Source organism: Tripterygium wilfordii, chromosome 23, assembly GCF_013401445.1.
Source record: "Tripterygium wilfordii isolate XIE 37 chromosome 23, ASM1340144v1, whole genome shotgun sequence".
Taxonomy (NCBI): Eukaryota; Viridiplantae; Streptophyta; class Magnoliopsida; order Celastrales; family Celastraceae; genus Tripterygium; species Tripterygium wilfordii.
Window position 1 is genome coordinate 11,936,239 of NC_052254.1, and position 24,962 is coordinate 11,961,200.

Consider the following 24,962-nt stretch of genomic DNA (forward strand, 5'->3'; position numbering starts at 1 on the left):
AAAGATCAATGCCAGGAAAAAAAAAAAAGGAATCTAATGCCGATCTACACATCAAACATGTTGTCATGTCCTACTCATATATTCTATTCCCGCTATTCCTCAATCTGCAATTATTATCTTAGCTGAAAGGCCAAGAAAGGTATGAAAGGTTCTCTATGCATTCAACCACAATGTAACACTTCAAGTGCTGGTGTAGTAGAAATGTACATCACTTCAATTGCCACAGTCGAAAACCAGAGATCAAGTTATTGTCATCTAATCCCCCTATTGCATACTCTTCTCTTCTACTTACAGTTCTACATGAGATTTATTATCACACACTCTTATGCTGTATTAAAAAGGAATTTCGACAATAAATCAAAAAACTCCATAACTAGAAACAGGAACACAAATTCCACTCTTACGCACCTCAATTACGGGTTCTAACAAAATCAGAAACAGAAACACAAATCACCAATAGGGTAAAGAATAAGATCAATTCATATGGTCTTCTAAACCTATTTATTATCCAATAATAAGCCTAACAGAAAAAAAAAAAAAAAAAAAAGAGCCAAAGAAAGAATAATAACAGAAGAAAAGAAAAGCTGGAGCTTTAACTGACCATTTGCGCTTTACAGAAACAATACAATAGCCAATAGAGGAACTAAGAAACCACAATGACAAGGATAGATTTTCTGCAATTGAATTAGAGATTCCAAATGGTCGCAGCTAAAATCTACAAATCTAGAATGAACCGGTTTTATTTCCAAAACACGGGATCCATAAAGAATAAAAGGCATCAAGATCTACTATCATCACAAAGAACAAATTAAGCTCCCCAGATTTTAGTCATTCGAGTTCCAGTTTTGCCATTTGCCCACATTGTTTTCCAATAAACCGAAGGAACTTCATTATACAATACATCATGAAAAACATTGGCAAAGAGAATATAACATCATGAGACACGTCAACAAATTTCTAATATTACAAGGCACAAAGAGACATCGCCATAAAATACAGATCTCCCAGCATCAAAATTCCCCACAATCCATAATCCTTTTAACTCAGCCTTCCACTCTCCCCACATTTTTGCGCACAAATTGAAGGAACAAGATCATATCATTTGAAGCAACAAGAAGGAAAGAAATAAAAGGAGTGAATGAACATGCACAGAAATCACCTATAGATAAGGAGTGTAGTAATACCCGGCAGCAGGTGCCCCCATCCCATTAACTGGTGGCATCCCATATGTCATCCCCGCTGGCATAGGACCGGTTGTATAGTACCCCGCACCAGTTACTTTGGCCAAAGTAGCTTGGCCTTGCATCCCATTGCTCTGATACTGCTGCCATACCTGTTGCTCCTGCACAAGCAAATGCTGTTTCTTTTCCATATCAGCCATTTGCACATATGAAGGTGGCGGAACTGTCAAAGATGCTGCGAAAGGGTCTTGATTAACGGCCTGCACAGTTCCATCTGGAGCAGGCAGAGCCAAAACAGGTGTAGCACTCTTCCCTGACGCTGGCATTGCAACACTACTCGCACTCCCTCCACTTAATTGAGCAGTGCTGACATGCTGCCTCACAATTCCCTGATCATACATGCCGTTTAACAACAGAGGATCAAACCCACCACCCAATTCGGCCTTTTGCTTGGCCAAATTGCTTGCAGTCTCAACCAACGCCAATTCCCAATCTGCCTTGCCAGGTTCTGCAGCTGGAGTCTGCCAAGCTGAGGTAACATGAGGTTGCCCATCCGAAGGGAATGCCTCCCACGATCCATTTCCATTATTGGTCGGAGGCCCTGCAAACAAAGCCACAGCCAACCTATTCCCTTGATCATCAGCAGTAACTGCCTCATCTCTCAAATTTAACAAGTCCTCCGTCACTTGGGGTTGTTGAGGCTTTGGTGGCTCAGGCTCAGGTGGGGGTGGAGGAGTGTAATTCTCTGGAGGAGGCAACGCCTTTATCTCATTCATATCAGGCACAGGCTCCTCCTGTGCCACTGGAGCCTTCTCCTTTCTATCTGGACTCTTCGGCTGCTTTGATCTATCCCTCACAAACTCCTCCAAAGTCTCCAACAACTTGCTTGTAATCCTCTGAATATCCGGGTACTCAGAGGATCTTGCTACCCCAGTATCCTTGCACCAATTATAAAACCCAATCAACTCATCAATCTGCTTGGCCGCACTTGTATACGCATCAAACGTTTTGACACAGTCAGGATACTCCATATCAAAAAACTTGTCAAGCAACACTGCCAGGACCTCACAAATATCAGCATACAACTTGAAACTCTCCTTCACAATCGGATAAAGAGCAATCAATATCATCCGATTGTTCTTGGCCAACCCCGTAGGCCGGGACGACAAGAACCGGTCCAAAAGCCGCTGCAGATGTCCCATCTTGCCAAAAATCCTCTCCGGCTGCATCTCCCTCAACGGAGTAGCTTCCCTCCTCTCCTCTCTACCTTCCCGACCAACGGCCTCACTCATGTCCCCATAGGATCTAGTTCTTCTAGTCATTCCGTAACCTCCGTGTCCATTTCCGCCCCTAGAATCACCAAAATCGTATTCATAGGGCCTCGGCGGTGGAGATCTGAAATTATCTCTGCCTCCTTCATACACCACAATTGCTCCATTACTACTCCCACCACCGCCTCTTTTTCGCTCAAACAGTATCATCTCAAGCCTTTGGTCCAAATACATCGCATAAGTCCTCACAAATGCAGAGTGGTCCCAAGAACTCGAATGAGCCTCATCTCTGAAATCCGACATGTTCAGGAGCCTGGTACCACGCCTAGTGGCGTACATAATCTCTTCTTGAAGCAAAGGATCTCCATCGTTCAAGAGCCTGTGAACGAGTATAAGCGCCTTGAGAGCCACGATCCAGTCGCGCGTCTTTCCGAGGCGCTTGGAGACCGCAGAAACACAAGCGTGGACGTATCCGCGCGAGTAGGAAATGAGATTCAGGATCTCCCTAACGTACTTCTCGTCCGCGGGGTCGTCGTCGTGGCTGGTCGCCTTCACGATCGCCACTTCCAGATCCGGTGCCATGTTGCTTGCCACTTTGGCTATGCCAATGCTGGTCTGGTCCTTAACGGCTCCGATCGCTTTCCGGATCGTGCTCGGTGCCATCTCGACAGTGAATCCAAATCAAACCCCAAGCTCGACTGATCAATAAACACCGACAGCGATTGAACTCGTAAGTTCAACAATCAATACAGTCTACTTAATTAACTGAAAAAACTGATTTAATTACCGTTGCGAAATTTCCGGTGCTCTAGATCTGCGGAGAAGACGGTCCGATCGGGGGGAAACGGCGTGGATCTGCTGACTCTCGAAGCGGAGAGACGAACACGGCGTCGTATTCCTTTCTGCGGTAGAGTAAGCACGGTATTGACAAAGAAGCGGAAAAAGTGATGGAAGGTTCTGGTACGGATACGTGGAGGGATCAGGACCGTGGAGACCTGGTTAGAGAGTCAGAGATCAGAATAGCTGCCTATACTGGCAGAAATGTCGGAGCATATAAACTATAAAGAAGGCGAAGAACATATATATATAATTGGACGTGCTGAAATGCTGGATTTTAATAGTAATAATGTTTTTCTTTTTCGACATGCTTCAATGAGTACGGCATAAGATAATGATGTTGACAATTTTCTTGCTAGCGTTTTAGCTTGCATGAAAGTGGTTGATTGATTGATACTAATATAGTAATATATCATTTGATTACTCGGTCGTTTGAAGATGGAAATGGGAAGAGGATTCTAAGAATTTTTTTTTTTTGAAATTCACGGTTTTTTTTTAGATAGCCTGGTTGATCTGGTTATCTGTTCAGGACCTTGAGGTCCAGAGTTCTATTCTCACTAGGGAGTTTGGGATTTGGGTAGTTTTCCATCCGCTGTGATGGCCTTCATGCCCCTCGGGCATGGCTTAACGTGTGTGTGACCCGTGAGCCTTTCAAAAAAAAATAAAATTCACGGTTCTTATTAATGTTTGGATCACACATTTATCGACATTATTTATTTTTTTTGGTCATGTTTGTGGTTAGAGTAAAAATAAAAATAAAAATCGTATTTAATGAATGGAAAATAAAATAATATAAAAAAGATATATTTAAAATTCATAATTATTAGATATTATAAAAATTATATGTTTTATAAAATGACATTATAAGTATTTAATTAAAAATAAATGAGATTCCAGTAATTCCTCCTCTTTTTGGGAGGGGTGGCATTTAGTTTTTCTTATAACTAGTTGCATGCCCGCGCTTCGCGCGGCACATATTTTGGTTGGAAAATATAGATGTGTGAGAATTTTTCAATACTTTGTTGACATGAAGAGCAGTAGAGTAGAGTTTTAATTGTAGAAAATAGAGATGATTGTGAGATGATGATGAAGATAAAATATGTACAATACCTTTTTTTTAGTTTGCTAAGAAAAAAAATTTCTAATAGGGTGTAAGAAATTTGATTCATAAGAAATAGGTATGTTAAGAGTTTATCAATTTTTATTTGTGTCGTTAGTATCTACAAAGTGTTATAGGTCACCAAAGCATGTTTATGAGACAATATTGTATGGTTAGTACAACATTCTCTATAGAGTGACATTCAATATCAAGAAATACAATGTAGCATAACTAATATTTGTGAAATTATATTTTTAAAATAAGATTCTTAATATTTTTAGAATAAGATTTTTGAATTTATATTTTTGAAATGTTATGTATGACTGGTAGATTTATGCCTATAATCACTTTGACGTTCAACAACTCATTGAATTCTATTATGCTTTCCTGTCACCACTTACATGTTCCAATACCAAATGGTCTGAATTTACTTACACATTAGAACAATATAGCGTGAGAAAAATCTCTCATGTTATGTATGTTGCAATCCAAATAGACTACTAAACCTGACCAAACTCTAAACATGCACAATACATCAATTAAATACTACAAAAACCCACAAAATACATCAAAAACACACAAAATGATAAAAACACACAAAAATTCTCACAAAATGATGATAATTAATGCCAAAAACATACAAAATGTTTTCAAACTAAATACTACAAAGGAATTTCATTAATTGAGTAATATCAAAAGACTCTCATAATTAACAATACATGACCTTAGTGAAGCTGAAACAACATCAAACCACTTCCATGAAACATTAAATCCCCATTATGGGTCTTAAAGTTTTTCAATATATTTTAATTTTTTCTTTTGTCCATTACATTTTTGTTTTTTTAAATTAATTCTCATCACTCAAGTTGTCAATCATTCCTTTTTATCAAGTTTAATTAGAATGTGTAAGCTTTTTTGTAGAGGCGCCCACGTGGCACCAAGAATTAAGGAGAAGCCTTGTGGATCGTCAGTTATATATATATAAATTGATGATATGGGTTCCAAAGATTTCACGTGCCAAACATAAGAATCTTTGATAAAAAGAAAACTCTTATTCATGGAAAGTTAAATTCCGCGAACCAAATGACACCTAAATTCTTCCTCCTTCCTTGAAATTATTTCTCTTGAAAAATAGAGAGATTTTCCATTGATTGATAGTGTTAGTATTATAGTATATCTATATGATTACTGATTTTATGTGATTAACTTGATTTTAGGTATGTAATTAGCTCGTTCTTTGAAGGAATTGCTTTCTTATACACAGGAACTTGTACTCAATTTACATATAAATATAAAGTTTTCTTAGTTTATCTTTCTTCTTGTTTATTCTAACAAGAGAAATACTTTATAATATTCTAAAACATTAATAAATTTCGAACTATAGAGTACTTTTAGATTTTTTTTTTATCGATTACTATTATGGCTGAGTTCATGCAAATAATTTCATGATATAGTGGTTAAAAAAAATTATTATAAAAATGTGAGTTTTAAGAACAAAACATGTCGGTGGCCTAGTTTAGGCCAATTTGTCCTTAACCATATGTCGTATTGGGTTCAAATCTCACACAGTGTTTTGGCTGAGCCTTAGCCTCCACAGACCCTATTTTAATCAATATTTTGAGCAGGAAAAAATGTTTTTGTAAAAAATTATGAATTAGTTTTAATCGAGTTTATGAGTCCAAACATATATTTTTTTGTCCCAATTGAATATAAAAAATACATAAAAAATTTAAACCATTGAATATAAACCCGAAATATCTACGTTTCTCTTGCAATGAGCTTTTTTTTTAGGACAAAATATATGTATGAATTCATAAACCCGATCAAAAACACGTACAAGATTTTCAAAGGGACTTTTATGATGACCTGGGGCCCTGGGCACAACGGCACCGTTTAAGGAAAAATTGACTCGTTTTGCTACTCTCCGTACTCGCTTGTTCAGATAGCCCAGGTCCATTTTATAATGAACCAACAGGCCCATTACTGCTCCATTGACTCGTTGACCACGATTGCATCTTCTCGAGTTCAGGACTCACCTGGCATGGTTCGTGACAAAAAATTCATTATTATCATGTTTCATTTGGCGGGGAGTACTTAGAGCTCCAAGGTAGCTGAAGAGTTCCACAGCTTGAGCGATGTCTCTCATGGCGTCTAATTCGTCAAAAAATCTGATGTTGCCAATGTCTACTGCTCCAAGGGAGGAGAAAGAGAGACTCCTTAAAGCCAATGAGAAACTCTTCAAAGGATCCGCTATGACTAAACGAGGAGCCTATGCTGCCATCTCCTACATGTCCTGTGCAGGTACTTTCCGCTTGTTTATTCATGCCTATTAAGCGTTCTATATTATCAATTTCCTTATCATTAGTAGATTAATCGCTTTTCAAATCGATATATTACAAGTTTGTTATCGTCGTTGTAAGTATCAGTTAACGCATTCGTTACACTGAATTCTTGATTCGGCTCTGAATAATGCCCTTTTTTGCGATTTACAAAATAGAAATTGAGCTGGTAGATGTATGAACTAAATTCATAATTGCTTCTGCATGCGTGAATCGTGAAAGAAATTGTGTTCTAATGTGCATTTTTTCTTACTGTACAGAATTATCGTGGGAGAGTTTGGGTTTTGTAAAAATTTCTTGATATAGTGACCACTCGTTGTGATGTGTTAATCCTCATTTGGTTTCAATTATACTTTTGAACTGGATTTTAGCTAATATATGTCCTTGGGTTGATTCCGGGGAGAACCTGTCTCATCAAATGTCATATGTTTCAATTTAGAAGATTGAATTCTATACCGTAGTACGAGATGCTGCAATTTCCTCACTCTGTTATCTAAAAGAGGAAAATAAAGGAGAATAATGTCAAGTTATCATATCTGAAAAGATTAGGGGGCAAGCAATTATGATCTTGCATTTTTCACTTTACCTCTGTTATCGCCTGCTATTCCGAAAGAAGCCCATGCCTGATGCCTCAACTTTATAGATTGCAATGAAACAACTCTCTTTAAGTCCCTTCACTGAATAACCATGCCTAATTTTTAAGCCACGCGGAAAATATTTTCCTACGCATGGTTTTGTGAGAATTGACTTCAGGAATATGGCATGGAATTTGCCCATTGTTCCCAAAAGGTTCTTTGGTTTATGTTGAGATTCCTTGAGGGTTACTTTCTTGTTGTTGTTCTTCAGCTATTTTCCCGATTTTGCAGTGCTTTTGATTATGTTCAACAAGGCGGCTCTTACTTCATATAACTTCCCTTGCGCGAATGTTATAACACTCTTTCAGGTAGGTTTCAACCAAGAAAACATATTGCAGTGAGCATCTTTCAATATCTGAGGATTATATTATTTCTGATTGCCATGTCATTTCCTCTATCTCTTATTGGCATGATTTAATGGCCGGAACATTACTTGTTTTCATAAATTTCTAGGAAATATATTTGAGCAACCAATGGTTTCCCGTATTTTTTTCCATTGTGAAAATGGATGAACTGAAAATATTATAAAAGGGAACAAATTCCAAAGTTAGGGTAGTGGCAGAATAGATCACGGGATTCTGGGAATGTACCCCTCCAAATCATAAATGTGGAAAAATGTTAACCATAGTTTCAGTTTGATAATTGGAGCCCATAAACCCTCTGATTTCCTCAGTAATTCTTCTGATTTCTTTCATTCCCTCTGGTTCTGAGAAATGTTATGTAAACTGGTGCAACGTCGAAGTTAAATTGCAGCACACTTCTTAGGAGTTGTTTGTTGTTCATTTTGTTTCCTGTTGGTGCATATTAGTTGTATTGGTTGCTTTTTAGTCTATAAAAAGTAATTCAAAAGCAAGTTTGGTTATTATGTCCAAAATCCATGGTTACTCTCATCTGGTTTTGCTGTAGATGATATGCTCATGTGCTTTCCTTTACGCGCTGAGACGCTGGAAGCTTATTACCTTCACGGCAGGTGAATCTTTCATTGGGTCTGATAGTACTTTTGTGCCATTGAAGACATTGATGCATACTCTTCCTCTAGCAGCGGCCTATTTGCTTTACATGGTATGCATTAAGTTACATCACGCAAACAATCTCTGCATGGATAATTTTCAAGTATTGATCTCTTGGTTTTAACTAATGCATATGTTCTATTTCTCATTGAAAGCTAGCCATCATGGAGTCTGTCCGTGGAGTTAATGTTCCTATGTACACCACTCTTAGGCGGACAACAGTGGTGTTTACGATGATTATGGAGTACTTTCTTACTGGGCAGAAGTATGCGCAACCTGTCATTGGGAGGTAAACGTGCCTCTCCTAATGCTATTTTCGTAGTGTTTACATTACTATTGATTAATAAGAGACTATGATGAGTCAAGGAAACAAATTGAGTTGACATCTCTAAATTTCAACTGAAGGTAGAAAATCGAACATGCATTAAATTAAGTTAGAGTTCTTGGGAGCGTTTGCTTTTGCTGTCAATTCAGGTTTTATCTCTAGAAATGATCATGGATTCTCTTACTTGAGTTGTCATATTGCTGATTGCTAACTGAGAAAATTTAAGGGCAATGCCAGTGTTGGATTGATTGTTGGTGGTGCATTTATTGCGGGAGCTCGAGACTTGTCCTTTGACTTCTATGGGTATGCTGTTGTTCTCATAGCCAACCTCACCACAGCGGTATATCTTGCAACCATAGCCCGTATTGGTAGTGCACTAGTGCTCACTTTTTTCATGTCCCTGGAATTCTTTGGTTGAATTTCTTTTTTCACTATCTTGGTATCATTTTCAAGTAGCTACTGATGTGTTTTTTTTTTCTCAGGAAAATCCAGTGGCCTTAATAGCTTTGGCCTTATGTGGTGCAATGGTAAAGCTAATTTTTTGAAACTTGAACCATGGCCTCCGAACTTGCAGTCATATGACCACGTCTTTTTGCAGATTCCATTTCGGATTCAGATGTTACAAAATTATATTGCTTTTTTCCATAATAGGAGTTTTATGCGGACCAGTTTTGCTAATTTGGACATTTATTCGTGGTGACGTGGAGATGGCGATAAATTTCCCTCATCTGTTTTCACCTGGTTTCTTGGTACTTTCTGCTCACAAGTAAACTTTTCTTTGTAAATGTACATAACACATACACTATGACAGTTGAATTGGATCCCTCAGGACTGTTCTTGTTGGTTTATCAATAGTGTCAATACCTCATTTTCCTTCTCATCTTAAATGTTGATGTTGATGTTGCCACAGTTTAGTAGTCTAAATAATTTTGTCACAATTGATAAACCCCTAACCTGCCCTCTCTCTTTTCTCCGCCATGATCCGAGAAAAAGGCACACCTTAATTGTTTTTCTGAACAATTAAATAGATTGAGGAGAGGGGTGCATTTAGGCCCACATCGCTTTGACGTTTTTCAGTTTTGTTTGGGAATCATAAAATATTAATCTAGCATGAGACTCTCATGTCATAGATTTGCAAATTTTTTTGTGGATTATTGACAGCTATGGTTTCTAACCCAAAGTTGATTTCTCATATCTGTATCTGGTCTTCTATGGAGTTTTGGTCTGCAATTAGATGCTATGATAGCAGTATTTTTGATTAATGGATCCGATTCTCCCCCCAACAATTTTGGCAGGTTGTGATGCTCCTTTCTTGTATGCTGGCTTTTTTCCTGAATTACACTATATTCCTCAACACAACTCTCAATTCAGCCCTCACGCAGACCATTTGTGGCAACCTAAAGGTTTGTTTGGCTGCTACTTTTTATTACCTTGCGCATGCCATATTCATATTTTGCTTCCTCGGCTATGATGATTGTCTGTGTTATCATGGATATTTGGCTTCTCTCCTCTTCTCATTACTAGGTTAGTTGAACTTCTGTTGTGGCAGTAAGTTATTAACTTTTGCGTGGACCAATTTGCGAGACATTCAACTTCATGTGATGGAATGCGTTACTATATCCGAAGCCAGTTCTATTCACTCGCTGCTTCCACTGCGTGTAATGATCTTTCAAACTTTGTATTGTAGGATCTTTTTACCATTGGACTTGGCTGGATGCTTTTCGGCGGCCTTCCATTTGATACTGTAAGTGTACACCCTTCACCTATCTCCACCTTTTTCCAGGCACTTCCACTTTTTTAGATTATTGGTTTCAGCTTCTCATTTCTGGCTTGCGATGCATTCACTTCCTCGCAGTTGAATGTTGTTGGACAATTTCTTGGTTTTCTTGGCTCTGGTTTGTATGCCTACTATAAGGTCGTGGGCAAGTAAAAATCAATGCTATACCTTAGTCGGAAAGTTAACTATATATGATCGACTGTTGGAAGACGTGCATGGAGATCAAAGGACAAGGTTGCCGTGCTCATCAGTTTACTGGACTGGATTGCCACGTTCATCAGTCAGCTGAATTGGGTTGCCGAATTCATCTTTCAAATTGTTATTTTCTCACCATCTTAATCCTTTTTCTTCCTCTTTGACAATTTCCATAAGCATAAATGTTGCAGAATAGTCATTTTTTCTTTTGTCTTGTTTTTGCCTTAAATTTCGCAATTACTATTCTGCGAGCTTGCACAGGCTAAATTTATGGAGTCCGCACAATAACACACAAATAAGGGGGAAATATAGGGGTGGTGGCAAAAATTTATGCGGTTCGAATGATCGTTGTTTGACTTTGATCAAATCAAGTTTGGACGTAAGTTATACGTTCGAAATTTTGGGTTTAAATACAAAATCTTGTTCAGTTTATAATCGGATCAGGATCCAAATACAAAAATCTTGTTCGATTTAAACTTAGACCCGAATTTGGACATGTAATGATGTATCTTCTCATGATTCAAACCATTTAGAAATTGATTGATGGCACATGATAATTGTATAGAGCAAGCTAGTTTGGAATTTGGGGTTATTTGATGTTATTGACTTATTATATTTTTCTTTTATTCTCAATTTGAATATTGTGTCATTATTAACTTGTTTTGTATTTGAAATTATATCATTATTTGTTTTGTATTATACTTTATTTTTAAGTTTCTATGGATTGTTTCAATGGATTGTAATTTCATTTTGAGGAGAAAAAAAATGTACATTGAATTATCCAACATTATATCACAAAAATAAAAATGACATTTGAAGAAATTGAACAAATCATAAAATTTGGATTTAAACAAATCCTCTCGTCAATTAAAAACGTTTCAAATCCAATCCAAATTAAGGTCCGAATGTATAAATATTTTGTAAACCCTTGATGATATTCATCTTGGAACCGACTCAGAACTGATTTTTTTCCCCTATGGAACTACTGAATTAGTCGGCGATTTATGAAGTAATCTCAGGTTAATTAACGTTTATATTTTAACGCCGTTCACAGAAAGGCGCGCGTAACCGTTACCTTCCAAAACTGTCATCCCCTCCAGAACCATTCGGAGACGGAGGGAGAAAGACAGAGAGAGAGAGGAAGAGAGAGATTCCCATCTTTCTCTTTCCATCCCCTCGCGCAAGGAATCTCTAACGACAAAAGCTCCTAAACAGCTCTCCAAAAGAAGGCCAAACCCTAACCTTTAATCGACACGATGCGTGTCGCTCTCTCTTAGGAATTTCTTCATCCTTTTGAACGTAGTCTTCGTCCATGATTGGATTGCAAGTGTCGGCCATGATATTATGTTGAAAATCCAGGTGGAGGATCTTAGCCCTAGGTTTTCGATGGACGGCCACCGAAGCTCCGTATCATTGCCGTTCTCTCCGTTGATGCTCGTCGATGACCGTTCAAGGAAGAGTTCTTCATATTCTAAGCTCCCCGAGGAGCCCATCAAGCTCTCCGTTCTCAAATTAGATGGCTCTAGTTTTGGTAAGTCCTCCCCCTCTCTATTTTTTTTTTGTATGGTATGAGGAGAAAATGGGGGGAAATAAGGGAAATTGAAGTTTGTTGATCAGGGCGAATTGGGATTAATTGAGGGGTTTGAATTTCACAGATGTTGAAGTTATGAAGACGGCTACCCTCGCGGAACTGAGAGAGGCGGTGGAGGATGTCTTCAGTCACATGCCGAAGAAGGGAGTGGGCAAGATTTCATGGTATGACATTCTTCTTTCTTTTTCTTATGATGCACATTTTAATCAAAAAGCTAACTACTCGGTACATTGTAGTTTCCCTAGCCTAGAATTTTCATTACCATTTTGCATATCTAGCTGTGTTGTTGAGGTGAGATGGATTCTATCTCTGTTCTTTGTCTAACAGTCAGTTACTTCTTTAATGTGATTTGGTTCACGGAGGCCACATGTATGGGGACATTTCTGCTTGTGTTTCGATGGTCAAAAGCTACTTACAGAAACCGACTATATCAGTAACTATTGCATCAAGGACGGTGATCAGGTTTGAGCTGTTTGACTCTTTCTGGCGAATATTTGTACCAGATTTTTCCATTCTTGTGCTCGTAAACCGTTGAACAGTGTTGTTCCTACAACTTATTTGTTGAACTGATAAATCGAATGTATACAAACCAAATGTATAATCTCTATAAATTCATGGCTTTATCTGTCTAGTGCTATTTTGCTCTCTAGTTCCATTTTATGAAAATTTAGTAGCAATTCAATCTTTATTATGGATTGTTCCAAGCAAAAGAAAAGAAAGTAGATTGTCAGAATGAGGATTTTCACTCCAATGAGACTGAGTGAACCAATGGATTGTTCATTTATATTCTCTAGAAAAGTAGTCTTCTTCCTCTTTTCATAATCATTGGTTCACTTGGGTACCATTTAGTAATGATTTTCCTAGTTTTACAATATTTTGGATGTTTTTCTTTGTTCTTTGTTCGATTCTTAGAAAAGAAGTTAATCATAGATGTATTTTTATGGTTCTTCAAGCTCTGACTTTAGACTTCGAAATGCTATGGGATATCTCGCTCTATCAAGAAGTACTGGCTGACAAGCGATAATGTTAAGAATCTAGTATTGATGCAGTTCTTTTAAATTGTTTTATTTTGTGGGAATGCACTATGTTTATTCTAAGAGATGCAGATTTGATGCAGTTTCATATTCCTCTTTATACACATTTGTTACTTTATGTATTATTATTGTGTGAAAATCCAATGGTTTGACTATTTTTCTCTCAAGAGGTTTGCTGCTTTAAATTAATTCTCATTGTCTCAATATGCAGCTTTATTTTATTCGGCATCACTCACCCTGCTACAGCATGGTAAAAAAAAGATCCAAGAAAAGGGTTCTTGGCCAGAAACAAAGAAATATGTAAGACAATTCAAATTTCTAGTCTTCTTTTGTGTATTTCTATTATTGCATTGTTAGGTGTTATCATGTTAATAAAGTGGCATGCAAATTTGCTATAACTTTTCTACACAGACAGGACTTTATTGTTAGCCAGAAAATCTGTGATAATATGGCTGTACTGCTAGCATTTTGAAATAGGGGTTTAATGCTGCAACTGGAAATTCTTATAATTTAGGAAGTCGACACTGCAGCATAGTTAACAACACGATTGAATAAAATTTATCCCCTTATTTGTATTAGAGAGGGCTTCTTGAATACCTGACATATGTATAATAGAACTGATGACCTGAGGATCTCATATGGCTTCTGTATATAAGTTACCTACATCCAGATACTCAATGAAGAAAGTTGATGGTGCTTTGCATAGACCCCAGCATCAGTTGCTGAGGTGGTGGCTGCACCCTTGCACTCACTTTTAGCGTCATAAAAGATTTCACAATTCACAGCCAGTAAAGAGTAAACCCCCATATTTAGTTAAAATCACAAAATTCATTTATCTACTTTCCTATTTCGTGGTAGATGATGGACATGTTGCCGTGGCTATACTATAAACCACCCTGTTCCTGGTCACTGTACATTTTAGCCTTGTTGGGTGGGGTGGACATTTTGCACTCTGTGCAGGAAAGTGAACTAGTAAAGATATTCTTGTTTTTCAGAACATAGCTGAGTGCTCCACTACTAGAATAAGTTCTTAAAATTGTATCCATGTTTTTCTTCAGTGATGACTGATGACTGCTGAAATTTTCTTACTGCCCATGCGCTTGTTGTATAATTTATGGGTTTATGTGCTCAGCGTTTGAGATTGTGACATGGAATAAAAACGGAAAAGGAAATAAATGGAAAAACGGCCCACCCTGCTAGGACAGATATGATTGCCTTTGCCATCTTCAAGGCTGTTAAAAATATAATTCAGAGAGGACATGAAACAAAGCGGGAAGAGTAGATTGAAATAAATTTCTTAAACTTGTTTGGATATGTTCACAGTGTTCATTGACTTGATGATAACAAAGTTATTGGAGATGTTTTCTGAAGGAAACTTCCATCGTGTTTTCCAGATGCTGCCTTATTTATTTAAAAATTTTCACATTCACCTTGCAAATTTTCTGTCTTCTATTCTTTTACCAATTGATGATGGGATACTTAATTTTGTGTATGGCAGGTCATGGTTGCTACGAAATAACCTTGATGTTGAAGAACAGAATGACCAGAGAGAGAGACTCGAGGAGCAAAATCACAATGACATGGAAGTTGATGACTCTGATGATATTGAGAGTGGACACTCCCAGGATTATTATGACAAGGATGAAGATTTTGTTGGAAACCAAGAACGAAAGTTAACCCACTTTTTTAGAGGGTGCTTTTCATACTCTAGTTTGCCTAGTGTGCAAATATCAAGACCAGGTAAGATTTCTCCCTCCAGATCTGCCTGTGATTTTTCGTGAAGATCGTAAACATATGTGGTACTAGAGGCTACTCTAGAAGGGATAAATGAAGAGAGGACTAGTGGTCCGCGGAGCTCCATATACAAATTTTCTTAGCCGTGAATTCTAGTCACTGTCATTGGTTTATATGGTTACGGTAGCTGTTTGAACTTCCCAACGCATTTGTGTATGTGCGTGGGAGGTATGTGTGTGGGAGGTTGCAGGTTCTAACACTTACACTATAAGCAATTTGATTTGAGGTTACTTAACCGGTTTATGTGATTTATGGGTATTAAAAGTGGCTCGTGGATTTTCCATTGGGGTGGGATTCGGTGGATTATGCTTTTGATGGGTTCCTTGTCAGTCATTGCAAAAAAAAAAAAAATGGTAAGAGTGTGGACACTGGCCAGCCGGTCAGGTGAGTCCGAAATTGGGTAAATGGGCTGGGCCAGGATGATCCAAATGGAGCCCAAGTTCACAGCCTCATCAATTTGTGTGGCAGAGAATGAGATAGGCCATAGCCATATCCGCTTCGTTCCCACACAAAAACGAACTCACAGAGTTGATTACTTTCGCAGAGTGACCGCCATTGCAGAGCAATCAAGAAAGCCATGGCTAACGTGATCATGGGCTCCTCCAAACCCGTCATCACATCCCTCTCAACCCCTACAAACCCAAAACCGAAACTCCAAATCCCTCAAATTTCACTCCCTCGGAAAAACAATCTCCCTTCCCCTAAACAACTCCTCGGCCTCTCCTCCTCCGCTCTCAAATCCCTCTCTCTCCTCGCAGCCACCTCCCTCACTTTTGCTCCTCCCTCTCTCGCCGAAGAGATGGCAAAGGCCTCTCTCTTCGACTTCAACCTCACTCTCCCCATCATAATGGTCGAGTTCCTCCTCCTCATGGTCACTCTCGACAAGATCTGGTTCACTCCTCTCGGAAAAGTCATGGACGATAGAGACGCCTTAATTAAGGAGAAGTTGAGCAGCGTGAAGGACACTTCGGAGGAGGTGAAGAAGCTAGATGAGCAGGCAGCCGCGGTGTTGAGAGCGGCTAGGGCTGAGATAGCGGCGGCTCTGAACAAGATGAAGAAGGAGACGCAGGCGGAGGTGGATGCGAAGTTGGCCGCAGGGAGGAGTAAGGTGGAGGCAGAGTTGCAGGAGGCGTTGGCGAATTTGGAGACGCAGAAGGAAGAGACAATCAAGGCTCTTGATTCCCAAATTGCTGCCCTTAGTAAAGATATTGTGAAGAAGGTATTACCTGTCAATTAATTACTACTAATTTTCCATGTCTTAATTATTGTTGGATGGAGAGTATCTCATAATTGTGTTCATATGTTGATCAACTCTACCATATTGTATTTGTATATGAAGAATGCAATTCTTAGAACTCTTGTCTTTGTCCAGAGACTCCGTTTTAGTATCCACCAAGTCTCCATACCCTCCCAATTATGCTAAAAAAGAACAACTCTCCAATCATAGCATGTTTACTTCTTGTGGTCATGAATTCTATATTTAGCAAAGATTTTCTGCTGATTATTGTCCAGAAGAAGCTTTGACTTCCAATAATCAAAACATTAACCCTCTGGTTCAGGGTTTAGATTAGGATCATCACTAGCAAGTGCTGTACGAGGGTTGGTCATAGGTGTAGTGTATTACAAATAGTGCCTGATTCCTTAACTAGTGAGTTGGAAGGTTCTTGTTAACAAATCCCTTTCGATTAAAAGATGATGATATTCATGCAAGTGGTAGCTGTAGCTGGAATAAAAAAGGGTTACATTTGATACCTCAATTTGTCCACGACATTTTGAGGTTGGTTGTAGAAATAGTTCTTAAAAAGTAACTAAAAATCTTATGGGATGTCCCTGGATGAGGAAAGTAACTAAATGCCATGCATGATACTTTGGCTCAACTCTCTGTTTATAATCTGTAATGATCCAGCTTCGATAACTTTGGTCTCTGTGAAATCGACAAAGAGAGTACTTTGTCTGGGTGAGGACATACATTCTTAAATTTCCATCCTCTGTCTTCAAGAATAGTGGTAGATAATTATTATTTCAGCTGTGTGAAAGAAACTTAAGGTAGGTAGAACTGTAAAAGGATAGAGTTGCCCATTTCAATATTGAAAAAGAATGGGCGTCCCTTACCTTCCTTGGTGAACTTTAGTTCACTCTCTGGCTTCTTTGTCTGTAACCTAAAGGTATCAGTTGGTTTATCATCCAATAGCTGCATTGAGTCAAGGATCATGTTAAATTGTTCTAATGAATCATTACTTTGATCCTTAGTTGAGACAACCAATTCATTTGTAAGCACCGCGATCCTTTCTACCGCATGTTCAGCTTAAGAGATTCTTAGTTTTGTCTCATGCAACTCATTTTGCATTGTTTGAACATGCTCATAATTTCTCCTTTTGCATTGTGGTGGCATGAACTTGCTACTTTTCTTTAATATTTCTTGGACGCAAAATTCTGACTCTTTAGAATGAAGAAGGCTCTGTGTTCCTCCAAATTCATTATTCCTCTTCTCTAGCGCCTCCTGTAGTCAAGACATCTCTTGTATTGCCTGCTGCAAAGAAGAATTCTCAGACTTCAACTCCTCCTGTAATTCTTCCATTAGCTCCTTTTCCATGGACAAGTCTCTTTCAAGTTCCTTATTACGAGCCTCTGCAACTCGAAAAGCTTCGCTCTTTCAACTTCTATATGTGCATCTTTCAATCTTGTCATGAAACACGAAACACTTTCCTTTTGTTCTTTTGAGTTCCTCGAGCTGCTTTTGGAAAAGCAGATCATGCTCTTTCATCTGTTTTCTAGATAACTCAAAAGTGATTGCTGAGAAGAAATGAGCTGAGACATAACGTCAGCAAGAAGTGTTTTCACTCTCCTGAAATCCTCCAGAGTTCCATTAGTTTCTTCCACATTCTTAGATGCTGTCCTTGCCAGCTTCTTCAGTTCTTCCTGTGCTAATAAGTAATAACCACTCTGTTGCTTGGCTTTTCTACATTGAGCTCTGCAGCCTTGGGCTTCTACTCTTCGAGCGTAAAATCTTGGGTCAGGCCCAATAACTTGTTTGAAGCAGATCGAACTAAACTATGCCCAATTGAACCGGGCCCAGACCAGTGCCTCACGTAAATTACCCAGGCCTGAGGCCACCCACTACTCCCATACCACAGTTAGTAACAATTTATTTAGGCTCTAATTCTTGGGCCAGGCCCAATACCTTCTTAAAGCAAACTAAACTATGCCCACTTGAGTTGGCCCAATTCACTAAGACGAACCACTCTAGTATATCTTTAGTTGATACTCGATAATATAAATAAAAAAAATTATTTAAAAAAATAATAATAATGATGATGACAAGGCTTCTTATCAAGAAAAGGCTATAATCGAATTGATGGGGCATTTGACTGATTATTCCACAGTATTGTCTGTTAATTAACCATAAACATTCCATCAAATCCGTCCAATTAACATCAATAATCTACCAAATTGCCTCCGGTCATCAAAGTCAAGATTAGTAGCTAAACCTAATGAAAACGCTATAAAATGGGACCCCCCCAAAAAATAAAATCACTTTTCGCTTGTTAATGATGAATCGAATCTGATTATTATAAGGATTGGATAGACTCAAAAAGATTCAGCGACAATAACAGCCCAAAATATTTTCTATTGTTTGGTGTATAGATAAGCCTCGTATCAACTTCTTCTGAGTACGAGGTCCATGCCCAATATACCAAACAAGAGGATTGATGATATCTTACGTGGGTCCCAAAATTACCAATATTTTAATTAATTCGGCATTGGTTGAACGAATATTTGTCTGGATAATCGAGAAAGCATCATACAAGTATATTCTTTAGACATATGATATAAGTCTAGATTTGGGTCGTTGAATGACAAAGCAGACCGAACCAAAATCTATAGCGTGGCTGCAAAATATTAATGAAAGAATAGTTTGTTTGTGAATGAATAGAAAATATGAAATTTTTTTTTTTTAAATACCATTAAAAAACATGTTTTTCATTAAAATCAAACCGTGAACACACACCTAACTCAATCGATTATGAACGAAACCGAGCCACATTTTCCTTGGTATGAAAAATTTATTGAGTCACGTTTAAAGTCTCTTTATTCTGCATTGCAATTTCAACTCATTGAATGATTGTAAACAGTAAAAAGTGAAGGGTGTAGCTGGAGTGCACGCGATTGCTACTCTAAACCCCAGCATTTGACTTTGGGGTATACTGTGTATGCTAAATAAGGCAAAGCAAGATCTAGCAGGATCTCTTAAGCAGATCGGAAATAGACGGCCCAGATTTCTGGAACTAGGGAATCTATTAATCTGGACCGTCGGAATGAGAGTGTACGACGTGATATCATGTGTGATCTTGGCTGATGTTGATAGGTCGTGGTGTATACGAGGTGTTAATGATCACGTTATTATGTATCATAGTACCTTCCCTCGCGTGCGCGCCAACAGTGTTTTCTACGTCAGGGATTATGTCTGTGGGCCCCTTCGCATGCCAAAACCAAAATGCGGCTCCACTCCCACCCTTATGGCGCGTCTCGCGTGTTGTAGTGATCCCCATCATTTTTTTAATAACCGAGAACAATATCGTACAAGCATTATCCATTGGTCATAGTTCAGTGTGTGACCACAAAAGAATTGCTTATAATGGGGATCGATCTCAAGACCTTTAATATAATTTTAATTTATTGTTTTAAATCATGCATATGTTTTGATGAGATTTACGATTCCATTAATATATTTTTTTTATCCAAAACAAAAGTCAAATTGAACGTGAAAAGACATAAAATGTTTTTAGTTTATATTTAACGGTCAATATTTTCATATCTTTTTCACATTCAATTAGAATTATGTTTAGGCTTAAAAAAAATATTATTAGATTCGTAGACCTAATCAAAACACATTCATGATTTTAACGGACATCGTTGTAGTTCCCAAAATATGCTCACTAGACACCACTAGCAACTAAAAACTTCACTAGGGATTTACTTGTCACACGCAATATTTGAAAGTGTTGGTGGTTTTGTCGATGATATCATTCGTATCTACCAAAGGGTCCACAATAATCAAGTAACAAAATCTGATTAGTATAGAGAAGACAATTTTGGTCGCTAACAACCCTACACACGTGTCCTCAAATTAAGGTAATTACCATCTTCACTCTAGGGACACAAAATCTAGCTATTTCAATTCATAATCTGGGACACGTGTTCCCTCCCTTTCATATGATCATACTAGTCCATTTGTGGTCCTGCTAGGGACCACCACACTTGATTCTCTGCCAATTGGCCACCTATTTTTGCGAAATGTCCAAATTCATCTGCATCAGTGCAATTTTTCCTAGTTACGTGGTCAGATGGTCATTTGACCGTTCGATTGCGTGTGTGCTCCATTTAAAGATTGCGTTACAATAGTTTGTATTACAGGGAATGTTCCCCGTCTCTCTCTTCTTTTGACCTATTTTTGTTTTTTTTTTTGACGGGACTGTAAAACGTAGGCCTTTTTTTTTTTTTTCAGAAGCTACGCACTCTACACACTGCAAAACCCAGCGACGCACACATATGAGTTTTTTTTTCGTACAGACACTCTGACATTTTTTAATTACTATTATAGCATTTTTTATTTTTTTTACCTAAATGACATTTAACGTTTTTAAAGTAAAATGAGATGGTTAACAACAGTATAATTCAATTTTTTATAATGACGCCACTGTTAAAAGCGTCATTATAGTTAATCGACTGATGACGCTGTTTGTAGAAGCGTTTTCATCTAAAATTATTGAAGACGTTGTTGTAAATAGCGTATTTAGATTGAAAAAATCATTAGCGCTAATGACGCTTCTTGGAGCGGTGTCATTGTGAATGACGCTTTTCCGAAAAAGTGTCAAATGTCATTTTGATAAAAAAAAGAAAAAAGAAAAAAGAGGGTGCTATAGTGGTAATTAAAAAATGTTAGAGTGCCTGTAAAGAAAAAAACTCCACATATATATTGAGTTGAGATTGTACAAAACAAGGGTATTTTGGTATATTCATCAAAATTTTGTGTGTAAACTTAGAAATTATTGGTGTAAACTTATCATATTTTAAAGGTGATGTAAAAATAGTAGATGAGTGGTGTGCAAATAAAATTTATTTAGCAAATCATTACAATAACTGTGAAGAGATAAGGTAAATTTGATTTTTTTTATTAATATCAATTAAATTTTGATGAATTTATTTTTCTAAAAATATAAATAGAATAAAAAAAAAGGATTGAGAGTAAAATTATTTTTTTTTTTTCATGTTTAGAATGCTGTCAATTGCTTTACATCTGGAGTGGAAGCCTAAGCTTTGAACTCATGGTGTGATATTGCACCTTCCACACATTTTTTATGCGTTCAAGTCAAAAGCAATGCATTAGAAAGGTGTAAACACACTGCGAAAAGCACCCTTGAGTTAATTTTGGTGATAAGTAGGGAGTGTATGATTATGCAGCGTGGCATGCGAGTGCGATCCGAGCGCGTGATGAATTGGAGTTGGCGAACATAAATAGACAAAAAATTTAGTATTTAATGCCCCAACCTTTTTCTTTCCATTAGCCACGCAAGGCATGGAGGATCTCGAGAGGATTTGATTTGATATAGCAAGGGAGTTAATACCCTTCTGTAAAATCCAAATCCAAATCCGCTTGCTGAGAATTCCGAGGAAGTATTTTTGTTATTCAAATTCAACCTTCTTTAGATTTCTTCTTCATACGCATTTCAGAGAGAGAGAGAGAATTGAAAGAAAGGGAGAGAGAGTTGTATGCATAGAGATTCTGCAGAAAACAGAATGTATGCAGCAGAGAACGGCCTCAACGGAGACCCAAGACTGGAGGCCATTCATCAAGCCATTCGAGTCGTTCCAGATTTTCCCAAACCAGGTTTTTTTCCTTGCTTCTTCCGTGCTATGCTTTTCTGGTTAGAACTTGGATGTTTCGTCTCTGTGGGGAAATTCGTCGAACACTTGGTTTGTTTTCTTGGTAGGGATAATGTTTCAAGATATAACGACATTGTTGCTGGATCATAAGGTGTTCAAGGCGACGGTGGACATCTTTGTCTATCGATACAAAGACAGGGGGATTTCTGTTGTTGCTGGTCTATTTCGTGCCTCTGCTTTTCTTTTCTTTTTTTATTAGAAAGAAATTTTATTGGACTCCCGGTTTGACAATGTGTGATTGAAATGATAAAAAGAAAAAGATTAGGAGAGGTTGTTCCGTTGCTTTGGTGTGCTGGGTTGGTTACAATGTCAGTGGTCATAATTGGGTGATTTTCCACAGAGGAAGTTTAGAATCGTTCTCTCTTTTTGTTAGTCTTTGAAACTGCAATTTTTCCCCAAAAGAAAATGATTCTGGACGCAGTTGCAGTGTTGCAATTTGTTTCTTCACAGAAGAAAATCCACCATGTGAATGTCTAATCTCATGCTTTTTTTATAAGATTAGCAAGAAGATTTTGTCCCAGTTATCTTTGCGTCATTGGGTTGATTTTTTTTTTCTTGACACTACTTCAAGATTTTGCAATTCCCCCATTAGAGTTGCTTGTGTTTGCATTTTGAGGGGAAAGAAACAAGTGGGCTGTTGCCAATGTGTTGGGATACATGGTTTGATCTTGGCTTAAAATTATATCAGTCCCGTCTTTATGTGGGTGAAGACTGAACTGTTTTTTCCTATATCAAATGTAGGGTTCGGATCATTATTATTACTTAATTGATGTGAGTTACATTGGGAAAAAAGAGAGAGAAATGCATTAGAAATGTTTGAAGCAACAGAACTAGATTTGGAATTTATGATTCTCAGGCATTGTTATTCCAGTGATTTTTTTAATCATTGCTTATGTTAGTTATGTTATCTGCAGGGGTTGAAGCCAGAGGCTTCATGTTTGGTCCTTCAATAGCATTGGCGATTGGTGCAAAGTTTGTTCCTTTAAGAAAACCTAGAAAGCTACCAGGTACGCATTCAGATGGTATTTGTGCTTCTGCTTTACTTTTGTTTGTCTGTTAGGTGAGACAAAGTCCAGAGGTCATAATTTTTGCATTTGATCATCTTACACGACCATTTCAAAAGTCAGCAGAGCAAATCTATTGAAGTAGAGATGTTGGTAGGTTGTGTAGAAAGTTTATCAATGAAAAGTATTTGTGTTTGACTCTCTTGAGGTGTCGCATTTCTTTGATTAGTTGTCTAAAGTGATAGTTTGTTGTTGTCTTTGATTCTTTCCTGTATAGTAGCCAGATTGTGCACTTCTTTGATGCATGGGTTGTTCAGAGGCACAGGTTTTCTTAATGTTGTAATTTTGTAGGGCTATCTTGATTTGATGCAAATTAAACGATGCACTCAACTGCTGATCAACACCTATTCAGTAGTAACTATAGGATCACAAGTTCATATGAACAAATTCTGAATTTCTAATACCTATTTAAATCTTAAATATATGATTCTCTTTTCCTCCCTCGCTAGCAAATCTATTTGTGGTAACTATAGGATCTTCTGAAACTGTCTTCTTTCTTTTTAGTGTTGTTAGTTTGTTTTATTCGTTTAACTGGCATTCTCCATAGTTTAGGTTTCACACGTATCACTATCCAATTGAGACTTGAAATGCAAATGTATAGGTAAAGTAATTTCTGAAGCATATGAGCTGGAATACGGAACTGATTGTCTTGAGATGCACATTGATGCTGTCCAACCCGGGGAACGTGCATTGGTAATTGATGATGTGGTGGCTACTGGTGGTACCCTCTCTGCTGCGATAAGACTTTTAGGTGAGGTAGTTTTAGTGCATTAATTATTTTGGCTTATCTTGTAGTTCTTATATAATTCCAATTTCTCATCACAAAGTGAGTTAACCCTGGGCGTTACGTTTTCTTAGAACGTGTGGGTGCTGACGTGGTTGAATGTGCTTGTGTGATTGGGTTGCGTGAGGTCAAGGTAATACTTGAACTATCTATGTTACTTATTTCCTAAATTATTACAACCTTCTTGTCTTGTTCCTTGTCATGATACTCGGTAATTTGTACATGGTTTATGTTGCGAAGTTGATTTGCCTCTTGATAATTGAACATCTTGCAGGGGCAATGCCGGCTTAACGGAAAGCCAGTTTATATCCTTATAGAGCCACGCCTAGTTGATAATTGTTGCTGAGGTATGAGACCTTCCTCACGAATCGTAGTTAAAATTACCTTCAAGAGTTTTACTGTGATATCAGTAGGTTAATGTAAACACCTCAACGGTTTGGATTAAGGAGGACACTTAAGTGCACTGTTAATAGGAGTATCTTGAATATACGAACTACGATGAGACTACGTTCTTGTAGATTAAGTTAATTGTTACCCTTCTACTTTGATCGAAACCCGACCCCTTCAGCCTTTTATGATCTATAATAACGTACATAGGCGTAGCAACGGATGTCTAGCTTTTGACTGTGTTTTGGTATATATATTTTTTCCATTTCTTGCAGATCTATGTGACCTCAAGAAGCTTAGGCGGAGATGCCAACACAAATGATGCTTAAGCAAATGGTCGTGATAGATTTCTCAACCAAAGTCGAGTGCTAGCGATGCGATGTGATATATGCTTCCCTGATCGCTATGTACAATGTTGTATTCTTTTCCATAGGCAGGCTGTTTTATGACTTTAGAGTTTGAACTTTGAACGAAACATGAATGAAGAAGGCCTCTTTTCGCATACATACAATGCATAATACCATGATTTGGCACTTCTCAAACATAGTGGTCGATTATTTATTGGCAAGTACTCTCTGTACTGTGACTAGTTCTCAATGTTATATTGGCCGTCTCTCGTTAAGGTTTGCTGGAAAAGTGATCAGCGAAGTAATGCAGAGCGTGGTCGAAGAAAGTGAAAATTCATAAAAACAAA

At 37.8% G+C, this 24,962-nt stretch overlaps 5 protein-coding genes across 6 annotated transcripts; 4 read left to right on the forward strand and 1 right to left on the reverse strand.

Moving 5' to 3' along the window:
- Positions 1 to 794: 794 nt before the first annotated feature.
- LOC119993191 (putative clathrin assembly protein At2g25430) lies at positions 795 to 3,515 on the reverse strand. Its single transcript, XM_038840201.1, has 2 exons — positions 3,240 to 3,515; positions 795 to 3,150 (listed from the first exon to the last, which is right to left on the reverse strand). Exon 2 carries the CDS (start codon positions 3,113 to 3,115, stop codon positions 1,160 to 1,162), a length of 1,956 nt encoding a protein of 651 aa, XP_038696129.1. The 5' UTR covers positions 3,116 to 3,150; positions 3,240 to 3,515; the 3' UTR covers positions 795 to 1,159.
- Positions 3,516 to 6,402: 2,887 nt separating this feature from the next.
- Positions 6,403 to 10,878, forward strand: LOC119992923 (UDP-N-acetylglucosamine transporter UGNT1-like). Its single transcript, XM_038839763.1, has 10 exons — positions 6,403 to 6,689; positions 7,594 to 7,670; positions 8,269 to 8,424; positions 8,528 to 8,661; positions 8,935 to 9,065; positions 9,180 to 9,224; positions 9,349 to 9,446; positions 9,993 to 10,100; positions 10,385 to 10,441; positions 10,553 to 10,878. Exons 1-10 carry the CDS (start codon positions 6,524 to 6,526, stop codon positions 10,625 to 10,627), a joined length of 1,047 nt encoding a protein of 348 aa, XP_038695691.1. The 5' UTR covers positions 6,403 to 6,523; the 3' UTR covers positions 10,628 to 10,878.
- An 880-nt stretch (positions 10,879 to 11,758) lies between these two features.
- On the forward strand, positions 11,759 to 15,338 carry LOC119993669. The gene is made up of 5 exons (XM_038840880.1): positions 11,759 to 12,200; positions 12,325 to 12,424; positions 12,623 to 12,722; positions 13,506 to 13,594; positions 14,793 to 15,338. The coding sequence occupies exons 1-5, from the start codon at positions 12,014 to 12,016 to the stop codon at positions 15,073 to 15,075; spliced, it is 759 nt and encodes a 252-aa protein (XP_038696808.1). The 5' UTR covers positions 11,759 to 12,013; the 3' UTR covers positions 15,076 to 15,338.
- A 144-nt stretch (positions 15,339 to 15,482) lies between these two features.
- Positions 15,483 to 16,461, forward strand: LOC119993670 (ATP synthase subunit b', chloroplastic). Its single transcript, XM_038840881.1, has one exon. The coding sequence runs from the start codon at positions 15,666 to 15,668 to the stop codon at positions 16,323 to 16,325; it is 660 nt and encodes a 219-aa protein (XP_038696809.1). The 5' UTR covers positions 15,483 to 15,665; the 3' UTR covers positions 16,326 to 16,461.
- A 5,177-nt stretch (positions 16,462 to 21,638) lies between these two features.
- On the forward strand, positions 21,639 to 24,801 carry LOC119993047 (adenine phosphoribosyltransferase 5-like). Of its 2 annotated transcripts, XM_038839954.1 has the most exons (7): positions 21,640 to 21,977; positions 22,081 to 22,191; positions 22,948 to 23,040; positions 23,699 to 23,848; positions 23,956 to 24,014; positions 24,156 to 24,228; positions 24,544 to 24,801. In XM_038839954.1, exons 1-6 carry the CDS (start codon positions 21,860 to 21,862, stop codon positions 24,225 to 24,227), a joined length of 603 nt encoding a protein of 200 aa, XP_038695882.1. In that variant the 5' UTR covers positions 21,640 to 21,859; the 3' UTR covers position 24,228; positions 24,544 to 24,801. The 2 variants fall into 2 exon arrangements, with proteins under 2 accessions (XP_038695883.1, XP_038695882.1); XM_038839955.1 differs by lacking the exon at positions 22,081 to 22,191 and having other exon boundaries at positions 21,639 to 21,977.
- Positions 24,802 to 24,962: the final 161 nt, after the last annotated feature.

Bases quoted from the DNA above. Each gene is read 5' to 3' on its own strand.
- LOC119993047 (XM_038839954.1), top strand. From the start codon at position 21,860: ATGCATAGAGATTCTGCAGAAAACAGAATGTATGCAGCAGAGAACGGC. The intron at 23,849-23,955 runs GTGAGGTAGTTT...ACGTTTTCTTAG, and splicing joins TGCTGCGATAAGACTTTTAG to AACGTGTGGGTGCTGACGTG. The intron at 24,015-24,155 runs GTAATACTTGAA...AACATCTTGCAG, and splicing joins TTGGGTTGCGTGAGGTCAAG to GGGCAATGCCGGCTTAACGG.
- LOC119993191 (XM_038840201.1), bottom strand. From the start codon at position 3,115: ATGGCACCGAGCACGATCCGGAAAGCGATCGGAGCCGTTAAGGACCAG.
- LOC119992923 (XM_038839763.1), top strand. From the start codon at position 6,524: ATGTCTCTCATGGCGTCTAATTCGTCAAAAAATCTGATGTTGCCAATG. The intron at 7,671-8,268 runs GTAGGTTTCAAC...GTTTTGCTGTAG, and splicing joins ATGTTATAACACTCTTTCAG to ATGATATGCTCATGTGCTTT. The intron at 9,066-9,179 runs GTAGTGCACTAG...TTTTTTTCTCAG, and splicing joins TGCAACCATAGCCCGTATTG to GAAAATCCAGTGGCCTTAAT.
- LOC119993670 (XM_038840881.1), top strand. From the start codon at position 15,666: ATGGCTAACGTGATCATGGGCTCCTCCAAACCCGTCATCACATCCCTC.
- LOC119993669 (XM_038840880.1), top strand. From the start codon at position 12,014: ATGTTGAAAATCCAGGTGGAGGATCTTAGCCCTAGGTTTTCGATGGAC. The intron at 12,425-12,622 runs GTATGACATTCT...TGGTTCACGGAG, and splicing joins GGAGTGGGCAAGATTTCATG to GCCACATGTATGGGGACATT. The intron at 13,595-14,792 runs GTAAGACAATTC...TGTGTATGGCAG, and splicing joins GGCCAGAAACAAAGAAATAT to GTCATGGTTGCTACGAAATA.